A 16,918-nucleotide genomic window follows, 5' to 3' on the forward strand; every position below is an offset into this window, starting at 1 on the left:
AGTTCTTCCACAACTAGTCCTGACTGCTGTGAACTGGAAGATTACTGCAGAACTACCAGTAACTCAATTTCACAAAAACAGTTTTGACTCTGGTTATAGTGTTACAGCTTATTAACTTACTAAGAGTATATAGAATGATGAGTGCTTCAATTCAATTAAAATTTAGGATTTTCTTTTATAATTTTCCTAAGTATTATTTTCATCTGTCTCTCATCTACTTAAGGAAGTAGGAATGAAAGACACCTATTTAGGTTAAAAAAAAAATAAAAAATAAAAAACTAATAAAGTTTGTGTTTGATTGCTACTTAATAATGTTTAATTTCAATAAAGAATATGCTCCCCCAATCAGATTACATACATATAGTTCACAGATTTTTTTTTTTTTTTTGCCTATATAATCTGTAATCTGTCCAAAATGTGTTAATAGAGGGGGGGAAAGGCAATAAAGAAAACAGGAATATTACCGAAAGAAGTTAGAACAAAGTTCAGTTTTTTCATATGTTAAATCCGGGGGTTACAGTAAATCAGAAGTTCTCCAAATTTTTTTTAAGCATGGAACTCTTATCAAATACTTTACCAAACACCCCAATACATAATATATATAAAAGAGCAAGTTGCCCAGGCTAAAGTGAGAAAGAGTTGGACCAGTCACAGGCTATGCTAGATTCATCCACAGTAAAAAATAGCATTAAAGGATACAGCCTGAAATCTGGACAAGATTACCTCAAAAGCCCCCAAACATTTGGACTTGTCAATAGAGTGGCTTCAAAACAGTTCACACACATAAAAAGGCACAAACTCCCAAACTTGCATTAGATAATTTCCAAATAATCCCAATGAAACCCAGTATTTAGATAAACAATAGAAGGGAAAAAAACTCCCATGTACCATAAATGTTGGACCTTTTCTGAAAATGTGGGTCTATGGTACAAAAATACCGTCTGGCTAAAGGGCAAAATCAGCTTGGCACAGTGGCTCACATCTATAATCGCAGCACGTTGGGAGGCCAAGGTGGGCAGATCGCCTGCAATCAGGAGTTTGAGACCAGCCTGGCCAACATGGTAGAACTCCGTCTCTACTAAAAATACAAAAATTAGCTGAGCATGGTGGTGGGTGCTTATAATCCCAGCTACTTGAGAGGTAGCTTGAACCCAGGAGAAGAACTGCTTGAACCCAAGAGGCAGAGGTTGCAGTGAGCCACGATTGCACCATTGCACCCCAGCCTGGGCAACAAGAGCAGGCTCCATCTTATTCATTCATTCATTCACTCATAAACAAACAAACAAACTGGGCAAAATTATGCATTATTCCAGAGTAAGTTTGAAAACTGGTTTAAGATGGAAATAAAATTAATATAGGAAAAATATCAATATAAAAATCAAATTTGGGCCAGGCACAGGGGGTCAGGACCATAATTCCAACACTTAGGAAGGCTGAAGCAGGAGGATCTCTTGAGGCCAAGAGTTAAAGACTAGCCTCTGCAACCTAGAAAGACCAAACCTTTTGTTTTTTCTTTTCGTTCAGACAGGGTCTTGCTAGTCCTAGACTGGTCTAGAACTCCTGGGCTCAAGCAATCATCCTACCTTGGCCTCCCAAAGTACTGGGATTACAGGAGTAAGCCACTGCACCCAGTTTCATCTCTATTTTTTATAAAATAAAAAATTTTTAAATGTTTAACAAAATAAAATCAAATTTGTTTTACCTGTTGGCTAGATCATGTAGAGCTCCCAAGGTATCACTGTCTCCTCTACAACCATTTTCTTGATTATGTTGCTTATGTGTATCTGAAGAAATTTAAAAATTGATTACTCTTTATGTTTATACATTCCGTTTTTTTTTTTTTTTTGAGACGGAGTTTCACTCTTGTTACCCAGGCTGGAGTGCAATGGCGTGATCTCGGCTCATCGCAACCTCTGCCTCCTGGGTTCAAGCAGTTCTCCTGCCTCAGCTTCCTGAGTAGCTGGGATTACAGGCGTGCACCACGATGCCCAGCTCATTTTCTGTATTTTTAGTAGAGACGGAGTTTCACCATGTTGACCAGGATGGTCTCGATCTCTTGACCTCGTGATCCACCCGCCTCGGCCTCCCAAAGTGCTGGGATTACAGGCTTGAGCCACCGTGCCTGGCTTATGTTTGTACATTCTAATATTCAAGGATCTCTTGAAATTCTAGAACAACTTCTATATAGAAGAAAACCAAAAAAAATCAAAATAATATGCACACTAATAGGAAAAGATAGTTTTCTATTGAAAAGTGTAAAGTAATGAGCAGAAAAGTTATAATATCCAGCTTTTATAAAAGAAATGATGGCTAATACTAAAACAAGTTTCTCAAAGAGTAAGAATCCATAATTCCCCAGTGTTATATGCTTCATGTTTATATACACAGATCATGCTATTATTAAAAAAAAACAGCAAGGCCAAAAAGTTACAATGTTAGCATATTTCAGTGCACATTTATGACATCAGTCAACCTATATATTTTTCAACCTATGACTGAATAACTGAATAATTACATGCTACTACCATGCTAATGATGGAAAAGAAATAAAAGATGGAGACCATGCCTTCAAAGAGTCAGTCTAGGAAATGATAGTGATGAGTCAAGTGTTATGTTATACTTCTACAGTACTATGACAGAAGTATACACAGAATTTAACGAGGCAGAGGAGAGACATCCAGCCCAGACTGGGGATGGGAAGAAGGCATGAAGGTACTGAAAGAATGACGTAAGTTGCTATGCTGAAGCACAGGGTATATCCAATGGAAGCATGCTGGGAAATAGGATTGGTGAAGAAAGCCATGGCTGGATTACAGAAGATCTGACAGTCCAAGAGCTCAACCTTTTTCAACATGTTACCTTCTGAAAGGCTTTCCCCGTTTTTATATGTCCAAAGTGAAACCAGAAGCCACAATGAAAGAAGATGACACCATAAAAAACAGGCAGTTATAGAAAAGAAGTAAGGCTTACAGAGGTAAAAAGTATGTACCTAGCCGGGCGCGATGGCTCAAGCCTATAATCCCAGCACTTTGGGAGGCCGAGGCGGGTGGGTCACGAGGTCGAGAGATCGAGACCATCCTGGTCAACATGGTGAAACCCCGTCTCTACTAAAAATACAAAAAACTAGCTGGGCGTGGTGGCGCGTGCCTATAATCCGAGCTACTTAGGAGGCTGAGGCAGGAGAATTGCCTGAGCCCAGGAGGCGGAGGTTGTGGTGAGCCGAGATCGCGCCATCGCACTCCAGCCTGGGTAACAAGAGCGAAATTCCGTCTCAAAAAAAAAAAAAAAAAGTATGTACCTATGACTAGTAACTACTAAACAGACCAAAAAGCAGATGAAACATAACTGAAAGATAATCAGTGAGTTATAAGGGAGATCTAAAGAAAATACCTAGAAAGAAGCCATGAGATACAAAACAATTATAAATATAAATGAGAAGTTAAAAGAAATGAAAGACAGAAGTCCCAACAATAGGAGTTTTGGAAGGAAAGTATCAAAAGAATAAGAGACAAAGTAATATTATAAGAGATATTGGTGAATACATTTCTAAAACTAAAGAAAGAGCTTTCAGAATAAATAAGCACACACAAACCACAAATAGGCAAATCCTTTTTTCTCTGTGTTTTTTTTTTTGTGAGACAGGGTCTTGTTTTGTCACCCAGGCTGAGAGCAGTAGCACAATCATGGCTCACTGCAGCCTCAACTTCCTGGGCTCAAACCATCCTCCCACCTCAGCCTCCCAAGTAAATGGGACCACAGGTTTGTGACACCATGCCCAGCTAATTTTTTGTATTTTTTTGTAGAGACAGGATCTCACTATATTGCTCAGGTTGGTCTCCCAGGCTCAAGTAATCCTTCTGCCTCAGCCTCCCAAAGTACTGGGATTACAGGCATGAGCCACCATGCCCAGCCAAAGAAAAACCTTAAAAGCAACCAGAAATCAAAAATTAACTAACTACAAATGGGCTGAGCCCAGTGGCTCATGCCTGTAATCCCAGCACTTTGGGAGGCCAAGGCAGGCAGATCACACGAGGTCAGGAGTTTGAGACCAGCCTTGCCAACATGGTAAAACTCCATCTTTACTAAAAATATACAAATTAGCCAGGCGCAGTGGCTCAAGCCTGTAATCCCAGCACTTTGGGAGGCCGAGGCGGGTGGATCACGAGGTCGAGAGATTGAGACCATCCTGGTCAACATGGTGAAACCCCGTCTCTACTAAAAATACAAAAAATTAGCTGGGCATGGTGGCGCATGCCTGTAATCCCAGCCACTCAGGAGGCTGAGGCAGGAGAATTGCCTGAACCCAGGAGGCGGAGGTTGCGGTGAGCCGAGATCGCGCCATTGCACTCCAGAGCCTGGGTAACAAGAGTGAAACTCCGTCTCAAAAAAAAAAAAAAAAAAAATATATATATATATATATATATATATATATATAAATATAAATTAGCCAGGCATGGTGGCACACACCTGTAATCCCAGCTACTTGGAAGCCTGACATAGGGGAAGCATTTGAATCGCGGAGGCAGAGGTTGCAGTGAGCGGAGACTGTGCTCTTCCACTCCAGCCTGGGAAACAATAGCAAAACTCCCTCTCAAAAAAAAAATTATGAATGGGCCGGACGCAGTGGTTTATGCCTGCAATCCCAGCACTTTGAAAGGCCAAGGCGGGCAGATCACTTGAGGTCAGCAGTTCAAGACCAGCCTGGTCAACGTGGTGAAGCCCCGTGTCTATTAAAAATACAAAAATATGCAGGGTATGGTGGTGCACACCTGGAATCCCAGCTACACGGTTAGCTCAGGCAGAACTGCTTGAACCGGGGAGGCAAAGGTTGTAGTGAGCTGAGATCACACCATTATACTCCAGCATGGGTGACAGACACTCTGCCTCAAAAAAAAAACAAAAAAAAAACACACCTAACTAACTACAAATCAATGACAATTAGACCAAGAGCAAATAGCCTCAGAAACAACAAAAAACAATGAGATCCTATCATCGAAGTCCAAAAGAGAAGTAAGTGTCAACCTAGAATTCTATATCCAACCAAACTATCATTCAAAAATGAGTGAAAATGAAGACATTTTCACAGAAAGACTGAGAATTTTACTATTCAGAGTCCAAGAATTAAGTATATGCTTTGAGATACACTTCTCAAAAGGAGAAAAACAAAAGAATAGACCAAAAAAAGTCATTAATCATGTTGGCCAATTTAAACAAAGTAAACAGGAAGAACAATTTCTATCAATGTCATTCAAAAAAAGGAGAGGCATTATTCTACAATAAAAGTTACTAAGAGAATAAAACAATCACATGTAATGAACTAACCTTCCTTGGATCCTGGTTTGAAAAATACAAACATTAACAAGGGACCTTTTGGAATATTGTAAGAAAAATATTACGTTTTTACTTACAAAATATTGTAAGTAAAAAAAAATTTATAAATTTTAAAAAAGAGAAAGAAAAATGTTACGTATAGTTTATAAGCCTATATTAGTAATAAAATTATTTTATAAACATAATCAGAACAAAGATTAGATTCAGAATAGTGAAATCAGTAAGGAAGTTGAAGAAAGGTGGACATCCAAGAATTAACTACATATGTACATTTTTTAAAAATCTAAAGTGAAGATTGCAAAACTTTGCCAAAAAGTGGTGTTTAATAAACAAGTATGTATATTATTCTCTGTACTTTTCAATATGCTAAAATATAATTTTTAAAAACATTTTTAATCTTTTCTTTTTTGTTTTTTTTTTTTGAGATGGAGTTTTGCTCTTGTTGCCCAGGCTGGAGTGCAGCAGCACAATCTTGGCTCACTACAACCTCCACCTCCCAGGTTCAAGTGATTCTCCTGCCTCAGCCTCCCAAGTAGCTGGAATTACAGGCATGCACCACCATGCCTGGCTAATTTTGTATTTTTAGTAGAGACGGGGTTTCGCCATGTTGGACAGGCTAGTTTCGAACTCCTGACCACAAGTGATCCGCCCACCTCAGTCTCCCAAAGTGCTGGGATTACAGGCATGAGCCACCGCGCCCAGTCTTAAAAACATTTTTAAAATAAATTACGATGCAGTATGTAAGGTACAGAAGGCGGAAAAGGTTGTTTTACCACAAAAAATATAAAATAATGTTTAAGTACCCCAGCTCAGATCAAGGTTCTATACTAGGAAAGAAAAAAGGACTCCCAAGAGTATAACTTCTAACTGGACTTCCTAAACAGATACATTTTCCCTCAGTATAAAAGTAAGTAAAGAAACCTCCAAATGGACATGAGAATTCCATGGATTCAAAGTGGTAAACTAAGCCCGGCAGGAGTGCAAAAGCCCTTTCCCAGCTGAAACAAAAACATAAAAACACAATGCCAAGAGCTCTGTTGACTAGGGGATCTGAAAAAAAAAAGAGAAAGAGAGAAATAATAACTCAAAAATAAAATCAAAAAAGATAAAAACAAAATGAAGACCTATCAGAAGAATTCTATCATAATTAAGAACTGTCCAAAGCTACCATGGAACCAGAATGCTGTATCTGAAGCTCTTCCTCGTTTATCAAACCATGCAGCCCTTTATTTTTTTTAAAAGCAGAGTCTCTTGTGCTCACTTTAGCTGTACATATACTAAAATTGGAACAATACAGAGATTAGCGTGGCCCCTGAGCGTGGATAAAACTAATTTTTAATTTTAAAAAAATTTTTAAGTTAAAATTTAAGAAAAAGAGAGAGAGATGGGTTCTCACTCTTGCCCAGGCAGGAGCGTTGTACAGTGGAGCAGTTATAGCTCCCTGCAGCCTTGAACTCCTGGGCTCAAATGATCCTCCCACCTCAGCCTCCTGAAAAACTAGGACTAGAGGCACACACCACCAAGTCTTGCTAATTTTTTATTTTTTGTAGAAAGTAGGTCTCACTATGTTTTCCAGGCCGGTCTCGAACTCCTGGGCTTAAGCAATCTTCCCGCCTCAGCTTCCCAAAGTGCTGGAATTATAGGTATAAGTCATTATGCCCAGCCCCATGCAGACTTTTTTCTATGTTGTCTTGTCTGGTTGTACCTAAACTGAGCCTTGCTCTCTGGTCTACATTTTTTTCCAACCAGTGTACTCTCCAAATATACCTGACTCTCAAACCAATTACCTATCCCAGTGATTAAGTCCTGTGCTAACTGCTGTCATGACCTTTCACATGACTGAACTATAGCCTACAACTATTACCTCCTCCAATTTAGCTATATAATTTGTTTTTCATTCATTCATTCCTTCAATTATCTATCCTCTATTTACTGAACATAATTAAAATGTCTGTACACAAGTACCATGCAACTGAGCAAAATGAATATTAAATATTGTGAAAATTATTTTAGGTGTGATAATAGTATGATAGTTATTTAGGAAAATGTACTCATTTTTATGAAAATGTATGCTGAAACACTGAGTGAAGTGTCACAGTATCTAGAACTTACTTGGTTTAGCATATACACCCAAACACATAAAGCAAATACGGTCAATGTTAATTGTTGAAATGGGGGTAGATATTTGGGTTAATTATTGTACTATTCTTTTATGTTAAAAAAAATTGTGAGCTTCTACAAAAAAACCTGTACAGATATTTATAGCAGCATTACTCATAACAGCCAAGTGAAAACAACCCAAATGTTCATCAACAGATGAATGAATAAACAAAATGTGATAAAAGCATACAATGGCATGTATTCATAAAAAGGAATGCAATACTGACTGATATGTGCTACAACTTAGATGAACTTTGAAAACATTATCCTAAGTGAAAGAAGCCAGTCACAAAGTCTATATGTTATATGATTCCATCCATATGAAAATCCAGACAGGGAGCTCTAGAGACAGAAAATATCTTCATAATTGCTTTGAACTGGAGAAGCGAAGAGGGATTTACGGGTGGTAACTAAAGGGTAAGAGCTTTCTTTTAAAGGGTAAGAGCTTTCTTTTCGAGGTGATGAAAATGTTTACAATTGTGATGATGGTTGCACGTTATTTGTGAATTTAGCAAAAACCAAGAAAACTATACATTTTCAATAGGTAAATTATATGCGAATTATATCTGAACAGATATGATTTTTAAAAATTGAAGGATAATACATGCTACAAGATGTATAAAACTTGAAAATACTGTACATGTGGTGCCTCATGCCTATAATCCCAGCATTTTGGAAGGCCAAGAAAGGAAGATTGCTTGAAATCAGTTTGAGAAAACATTGTGCAAAATTAAAAACAGTGTAAGTGAAAGAAGCCAGAAACAAAAGGCCTCATACTGTATGACTTCATTTATATGAAATATCCAGAACAGGCAAATCCAGAGATAAGTATTTTACTCAGCCAGGCACACCTGTAATCCCAGCATTTGGGGAGGCCGAGGCAGGCAGATCATTTGAGGTCAGGAGCTCAAGACCAGCCTGGCGAACACAGTGAAACCCTGTCTCTACTAAAAATACAAAAAAAATTAACCTGGTATAGTGGCATATGCCTGTAATCCCAGCTACTCGGGAGGCTGAGGCACGAGAATTGCTTGAACCCAAGGCAGAGGTTGCAGCAAGCTGAGATTGTGCCACTGTACTCCAGCCTGGGCGACAGAGCAAGACTCCATCTCAAAAACGAAAAAAAAACAAGTACATTACTGGCTGCCAGGGACTAGAGGGAAAATGAAACTGACTGTTTAATGGGTTAGGAGGTTTTCTTTGAGATGATGAAAATAATCTGGGAGCTGGGCTCAGTGGCTCATGCCTTTAATCCCAGCACTGTGAGAGGCTGAGACAGATCAATCATTTGAGCCCAGGAGTTCGAGACCAGCCTGGGCAACATGGTAAAATCCCATCTCTACTACAACAACAACAAACACACACATGCACACACGCGCGCGCGCACACACACACGCATGCACAAAAATTAGCTGGGTGTGGTGGCACACACCTACACTCCCAGCTACACGACAGGCTGAGCTGGGCGAATCACCTGAGCCTGGGGTGGTCAAGGCTACAGTGAGCTGTGATTGTGCCACTGTACTCCAGCTTGGGCAAAAGAGTGAGACCCTGTCTCCAAAAAAAAAAAAAAAAGGTTCTGGAACCAGAAAGTGATAATGATTGCACAACGCTGTAAATATACTAAATGCCACTGAGTTATATACTTTGCAATAACTGAAATAGTGAATTTTATGTTACATGCATTTCACCACAATTAAAAAAAATTGAGAAAAAAAAGACAAAGAATATAAATATTATCATAATGGAAAAGAATGACAAGAAGGAGGTTTAAAAGAGAAAAAGGTAAATAACCAACCTGGAAGTGAAGCAGGATACTGACAAAGAATACTCTTTGCATACACTTCTTCTGAGGCAGGATCAAATGAAAGGGGAGACATTGGTGGTAAAAGATCTACAGACTTAAAACAGAAATTCACAATTTTGAAGTAAACATATTTGCTAACTACAATAACAATGCTGAGTTAATCTATAAATAGATCATTTTCTCCCTAAAACAAACAGAATTACTAAGCATATATCAGATAACTTTATCGTCTATCCATCCATCTATCTATCTATCTATCTATCTATCTATCTATCTATCTATCTGTCTATCTGTCTGTCTCAGAGACAGGTTCTTACTCCCTCATCCAGGCTGAGTGCAGTGGCATTATCATAGCTCACTGCAGCCTCAATCTCCTGAACTTAAGCAATCCTCCCACCTCAGCCTCTCGAGTAGCTAGGCCTACAGGGACACACCATAACACCCAGTTTTGGGGGGGGTTTTTTGGTAGAGTTGGGGTCTCACTATGTTGTCCAGGCTGTTCTCCAATTCCTGGCCTCAAATGATCTTCCTGCCTCAGCTTCCCAAAACAGAGATTACATGTGTGAGAGCCACCACACCCAGCCCTGTAAAGCATTTTTAAAGCAGAGTATTAGGAGCAAGAGAGATTACTTAGTCCCTGAATTTCTCAAATGTCATAGTACGTCACATCAAGAGGAGTCCTGCTTTCTGACTGGGTATAACAGCTCACGCCTGTAATCCCAGCACTTTGGGAGGCAGATGTGGGTGGATTACCTGAAGTCAAGCATTCAAGACCAGCCTGGCCAACATGGTGAAACCCCATCTCTATTAAAAATACAAAATTAGGCCGGGCGCGGTGGCTCAAGCCTGTAATCCCAGCACTTTGGGAGGCCGAGGCGAGTGGATCACAAGGTCAAGAGATCAAGACCATCCTGGTCAACATGGTGAAACCCCGTCTCTACTAAAAATAAAAAAGATTAGCTGGGCATGGTGGCGCATGCCTGTAATCCCAGCTACTCAGGAGGCTGAGGCAGGAGAACTGCCTGAACCCAGGAGGCGGAGGTTGCAGTGAGCCGAGATTGCGCCATTGCACTCCAGCCTGGGTAACAAGAGCGAAACTCCGTCTCAAAAACAAAAAAAAAACAAAATTAGCCAGGCATGGTAGCACATGCCTGTAATCCCATCTACCCAGGAGGCTAAGGCAAAAGAACCGCTTGAACCCTGGGTAGCTGCCATGAGCTGAGATCACACCATTGCACTCTAGCCCGAGCAACAAGAGTGAAACTCCGTTTCAAAAAAAAAAAAAGAAAAAGAAAAATTATAGCATACATGTGAACTTTAGACTCAAATGCAAAGATGACATACATACATTTCCAGGTCATTCATAACACAATAAATTCACAAATTACCATATATCAAACTATTCTCCAAAAGACCAACTGGCTGAGTGCAGTGGCTCATGCCTGTAATCCCACCATGCTGGGGAGGCTGAGGCAGGAAGATCACTTGAGCCCAGGAGTTTAAGACCAGCCTTGGCAATACAGGGAGACCTTGTCCATAAAATTAAATAAAAAATTAGCCAGGCTTGATGGTGCATACTTATAGTCCCAGCTACTCCAAAGGTTGAGGTAAGAGGACTGCTTGAGCCCAGAAGTTCAAGGTTACAACAAGTTATAATCATGCCACTATATTCCAGCCAGCTATGATCATGCCACCGTACTCCAGCCAACTATGATAGTGCCACTCCATTCTAGCCAGCTATAATCATGCCACTCTACTCCAACCTGGGCAACAGAGCAAGACACCAACCCAAAAAAAAAAAAAAGGTGGGCAGGGGGGCAGGGGCAAGTCAGTATTACTTACTGGAGTCCAACTTTTAATTAGACTGAAAGGAGACAAACCAAGAAATTCTTTCCACTTTTTATGCCATTCTCCCTGCTTTTCAACAACAGAATGTCTTATAGTTGTGAGATCATCTTTTATTCTATACCTATAATAGAAAAAAAAAACTTTATTCAAAATATGAAGAAACAAAAAAAGCACTGAGTAAAATTTAAGAAAATAACAATAGCTGTAGAGAAGTGAAAGGAAAGAGAACTGCAAGTTCAATCAAGATACCACATACATATTAAATAAACTCTCACAGGTGAATATTCAGAACCTAAAATACCTCTCTCATTTTTTGTTTTTTGAGATGAAGTCTCACCCTGTCACCCAAGCTGAAGTGCAATGGTGTGATCTCGGCTCACAGCAAGCTCTGCCTCCCAAGTTCAAGCGATTCTCCTACCTCAGCCTCCAGAGTAGCTGGGATTACAGGCATGTGCCGCCACCACACCTGGATAATATTATGTATCTTTAGTAGAAATGGGGTTTCACCATGTTGGCCAGGCTGGACTTGAACTCCTGACCTCGAGATCCACCTGCCTTGACCTCTCAAAATGCTAAGATTACAGGGGTGAGCCACAGCGTGCAACCACTTTCTCTTTTTAAGACCAGAAAGCAGGCCGGAAGCAGTGTCTCACATCTGTAATCCCAGTACTTTGGGAGGTCAAGGTGGGCAGATCACCTGAGATTAGGAGTTCAAGATCAGCCTGGCCAACCTAGTGAAACCTCGTCTCTACTAAAAATATAAGAATTAGCTAGCCTTGGGCATGGTGACGCGTGCCTGTAATCCCAGCTACTCAGGAGGCTGAGGCAGAATAGCCTGAACTCCGGAGGCAGAGGTTGCGGTGAGCCAAGATCACGCCATTGCACTCCAGCCTGAGTAACAAGAGTGAAACTCCGTCTCGAAAAAAAAAAAAAAAAAAAAAATTAGCTAGGCTTGGTGGTGGGTGCCTGTAATTCCAGCTACTCAGAAGGCTGAGGCAGGAGAGAATCACTTGAACTCAGGAGGTGGAGGTTGCAATGAGCCGAGATTGCACCATTGCACTCCATACACTCCAGCCTGGGAAACAAGAGTAAAACTCCACCTCAAAAAAAGTAAAATATTGGCCAGGCACAATGGCTCATGCCTGTAATCCAGCACTTTGGGAAGCCAAGGTGGGCCACAAGGTCAGGAGTTCAATACGGTGACCAATACGGTGAAACCTCGTCTCTACTAAAAATACAAAAACAATTAGATGGGTGTGCTGGCGTGCGCCTATAGTCCCAGATATTTGGAAGGCTGAGGCAGGAGAATCACTTGAATCCGGAAGGCAGAGGTTGCAGTGAGCCGAGATCGTGCCAATGCACTCCAGCCTGGGTGACAGAATGAGACTCCGTCTCAAACAAAATAAAACAAATAAAACTAAAAATTTAAATTAAAATTTAAAACAATTTTTTTTAAGTCAGGGTGCAGTGGCTCATGCCTATAATCCCAGCACTTTGGGAGTCTGAGGTGGGTGGATCACGAGGTCAGGAGTTCAAGACCAGCCTGGCCAAGATGGTGAAATCCTGTCTCTTAAAAAAACAAACACACACACACACACACACACACACAAAAGCAGTAATATATCACTCCATTTATTTATTTATTTATTCATTCATTCATTTATTTTTGAGACAGAGTCCCGCTCTGTCACTCACCCAGGATGGCATGCAGTGGTGTGATCTCGGCTCACTGAAACCTCCGCTTCCTGGGTTCAGGCAATTTCCTGCCTCAGCCTCCTGAGTAGCTGGGATTACAGGCATCCACCACCATGCCTTGCTAATTTTTGTATTTTTAGTAGAGATGAGGTTTCACCATATTGGCCAGACTGGTCTCTATCTCTCGACATGAGGTGATCACTGGCCTTGGCCTCCCAAAGTGCCGGAATGAGAGGCATGAGCCACCACACGCGGCGACTCCATTATTTTTAAAATAGAATTTTTCTCCTAGCTCTAAACTTGAGTAGGGTAGGACTTTCACTCCCACTCTTTGTCACTCCAACTCTATCCATTCATAGAAGCAGCCCCATTTTCTATTCTTTCTGCTCAATTAAAAAACTTTTCAGCCAGGCACGGTGGCTCACGCCTGTAATCCCAACACTTTGGGAGGCCAAGGCGGGTGGGTCACGGGGTCAGAAGTTCAAGACCAGCCTGACCAACATGGTGAAACCCTGTCTCTATTGCAAATACAAAAATTAGTTGGGCATGGTGACACATGCCTGTAATCCAAGCTACTCAGGAGGTTGAGGCAGTAAAACTACTTGAACGGGGATCCAGGAGGCAGAGGTTGCAGTGAGCCAGGATTGTGCCACTGCACTCCAGCCTGGGCTACAAAGCAAGACTTCACCTCAAAAGAAAAAATACTTTTCTAAAGCCTCGTTTAATGATTAGACCCAACGAAAGGAAACTACAGAAAAGCTAAAATTATTTCATAAAAAGTTATCATTCAAAGCAAATCATTTATTCCATTAATTTTCCTTTTCCTTTCTGCTTCATGTGTATCTCCAGGAGTTGATTATGTAAGGTTTTTGAGTAGCAGTAGAATTCTCACACTTATATGCCAAAGCTGAAGAGCTACTAAAGTTATACAAGATCTTTGCTGAGAAAACCACCCTACTCCTCCCACAGTAAAATAGCGGATCTTTCTTGTGTACCTCATATGCTTCAGATCTGATAATCTTTCCTTCTGAAATTTGGTCTCTTTTTCAAGGTAGTGAAGGTCTACTGTCAATCCTGCTTGGTCAGACTGACAACTTTCGTATTTCATTACTTTCAAGACTTCATTCAATAACTGAATAACTGTTAAGAGGTTTAATTTTCCAGCCTCATAAACATTTCCTATGTGCAACTAAAAAATCAGGAGGAGAAAAAAGTAGTGAACTATAAGTTGTTCCAATAATAAACTATTACATAAATATATTTAGGCTTTTTATGATTAAAGTTTACCTTAAAAAGGAGAGGAAAAAAAAATCAAATATCCCCAAACATAAAATGACTTAAATTTAATTTTGGTCCAATGAAAACTACTGTGAAAGAACTAACAAGCCCTGCTACATTTTTGTATTATGTAAAAGGTTGAAAACTAGAATAAAAGAAATGTTAGCCAGGCGCAGTGGCTCACGCCTATAAGCCCAGCACTTTCAAAGCCCAAGGAGGGTGGATCACCTGAGGTCAGGAGTTCGAGACCAGCCTGGCCAACATGGTGAAACTTGGTCTCTACTAAAAATACAAAAATTAACCGGGCATGGTGGCCAGTGCCTGTAATCCCAGCTATTCAAGAGGCTGAGACAGAAGAACTGCTTGAACCTGGGAGGTGGAGGCTGCAGTCAGCTGTGATGGCACCACTGCACTCCAGCCTGGGCAACAAAGAGCGAAACTCCATCTCAAAAAAAAACAGAAAAGAAAGAAATGTTAATAGATGGAGAGAAAAATAAAGATTGAGCAGAAAGAACAGGGTTGGTGAAAAGATCATAAATTCCTATTTTAACAGAAGTTACAAGTCAACGACCCCTAAAACCTGTGTCTGTACTTAAACGTGTTTCTTTGGCTTGCACAGTTCTGTATTTTAAAATTATTTAAATTAGTTGCCAATTTTTTTCTTTTTGGGACAGAGTCCCATTCTGTCACTCAGGCTGGGTGCAGTGGCTCGATCTTGGCTCCCTGCAACCTCCAACTCCAGCATTCAAGTAATCCTCCCACCTCAGCCTCCCAAGTAGCTGGGACTATACACATACACCACCATGTCTGGCTAATTTTTGTATTTTAGTAGAGATGGGGTTTCACCATGTTGGCCAAGCTGGTCTCGAACTCCAGACCTCAAGTGATCTGACCACCTCAGCCTCCCTAAGTGTTGCTATTGATTACAGGTGTGAATCACCATGCCCAACTAATTTCCAACATTTTTTAAATCATAGATTTCACACAAAAATTATGGGCCAGGCACAGTGGTTCACATAATCCCAGCACTTTGGGAGGCTGAGGCAGGAGGATTATTTGAGGTCAGGAGTTTGAAACCAGCCTGGCCAACATGGTGAAACCCTGTGTCTACTAAAAATACAAAAATGAGCCAGGCATGGCACTGCATGCCTATAATTCCAGCTACTTGGGAGGCTGAGGCAGGAGAATCACTTGAACCTGGGAGGTGGAGATTTCAGTGAGCTGAGATCTCACACTACACTCCAGCCAGGGCAACAGAGCAAGACTCTGTCACACAAAAAAAATCATGGTAATAATTCTCTTTTTATTTTTTACTGTCTATCTCAGGAAAACACCGTTTTAGGCAGTAATTTTCTCTGAAGACCTCATCACTTCCTACTTTCCCTCTACTGTAACATATAATTACTATTACTCTTCAGAGAGTCACAACAATATTTTATCTTTGCATCTACCCAGTATATAGTAGATGCTTGATGAACTGTGTTTTCTAAGAAAACAAAAAGGTAAGATGTCCAGATAATGTTCCATAAGCAAGTGGAAATAATTGGATAGAGTTTGGATTGACGAGGAGAGACTGTTGAAGTCACAAAATTGGTAAGAAAAATCAAATAAATTTATAATGAGGGAAAGAATAAGAGGGCATTAAAAGAACCATGGAGAACATTATTTTAAAAGTTATGTAGAAAAAAAGGAACCAAGCCGGGCGCAGTGATTCACACCTGTAATCCCAGCACTTTGGGAGGCTGAGGCGGATGGATCACTCGAGGTCAGGAGTTCGAGACCTACCTGGCTAACACAGTGAAATCCCGTCTCTACTTAAAATACAAAAATTAGCCAGGCATGGTGGCACACACCTGTAATCCCAGCTACTTGGAAGGCTTAGGCAGGAGAATGACTTGAACCAAGGAGGGAGAGATTACACTGAGCCAAGGTCATGCCACTGTACTCCAGCCTGGGCAACAGAGTGACTCTGTCTCAAAAAAAAAAGAAAAAAAAGAAACGAGTAAAAAATAGCAGCAATCTGAAAGACTACAGAAAAGCAGAGACACTGAGGTCACAAAGCTAAAGGAAGAAGACTTTACAAGCAACACTTAACAGCATCAAGATAAAACAGAAGCCAGGGGATCGATACTTTTTAAAAGGACATTTGGCAACTATCATCTGCCTACTAGGCAACCTCATACTCTCTACACTGTATGATGCAGTGCTGTACAGGTATGGGGCAATTAATAAAAGTCAATACGTATAAATATACACATCTTTAACAGTATCTCTCTTTATGAAAGTTTTACTAAATATGCTTACAGAAATAAATTCTGAAAGCAGAAGAACATTGCAAGAAAATAAATAACAACAGGGCAGGAGTTTTCTCAAAAGGTTCCTTACTATCAAATGCTTACCTGAAACATTTGTTTCTCAATTTTGTCAAGTAAGAGCCTTGGAATATTAATAGCAACATTAGTTCCATCTAAAGCATATTGGTTAACAAGACTAAGAACCGAACTAACAATTTCTCTCTCTTTTTCCAAAAACGTGAGTGTTTCATTCACTGAAGACCACAAAGACCGAACCTTTGAAAACAGAAACAAAATATTAAAGTCCACACATAATCTATACATATATTTTAAAACTGTAAATATATGTTCACTCTTAGTAACAAATTTCCTAGAATGATTTCTAGTAAGAAAATTAAGTAATTATATTTTAATAGTTTTTAAAAACTGGTATTACTTCCAAAGAGACTTTTAAAAAAATATATCAGGAGAATCGAGCTCACTATAATTTTCAAACAAATCTAAG

At 40.1% G+C, this 16,918-nt stretch overlaps 1 protein-coding gene and 1 non-coding gene across 3 annotated transcripts in view; one reads left to right on the forward strand and one right to left on the reverse strand.

Annotated features, from left to right (window-relative positions):
* Positions 1–16,918, reverse strand: part of HAUS6 (HAUS augmin like complex subunit 6) — a 61,400-nt gene that overhangs the window by 18,566 nt on the left and 25,916 nt on the right. For both annotated transcript variants that reach the window (XM_039474861.2, XM_074394897.1), the window contains 5 exons: positions 16,519–16,689; positions 13,837–14,030; positions 11,141–11,267; positions 9,290–9,392; positions 1,703–1,784 (listed from right to left, as the gene is read on the reverse strand). In XM_039474861.2, coding sequence (XP_039330795.1) covers positions 1,703–1,784; positions 9,290–9,392; positions 11,141–11,267; positions 13,837–14,030; positions 16,519–16,689 — 677 coding nt within the window. The remainder of the gene's footprint in view (positions 1–1,702; positions 1,785–9,289; positions 9,393–11,140; positions 11,268–13,836; positions 14,031–16,518; positions 16,690–16,918) is intronic.
* On the forward strand, positions 6,585–6,686 carry LOC120366471 (U6 spliceosomal RNA). Its single transcript, XR_005581129.1, has one exon. It is a non-coding gene; the product is annotated as a U6 spliceosomal RNA (small nuclear RNA).

Source organism: Saimiri boliviensis, chromosome 2 (assembly GCF_048565385.1).
Source record: "Saimiri boliviensis isolate mSaiBol1 chromosome 2, mSaiBol1.pri, whole genome shotgun sequence".
In the NCBI taxonomy this organism is placed as follows: Eukaryota; Metazoa; Chordata; class Mammalia; order Primates; family Cebidae; genus Saimiri; species Saimiri boliviensis.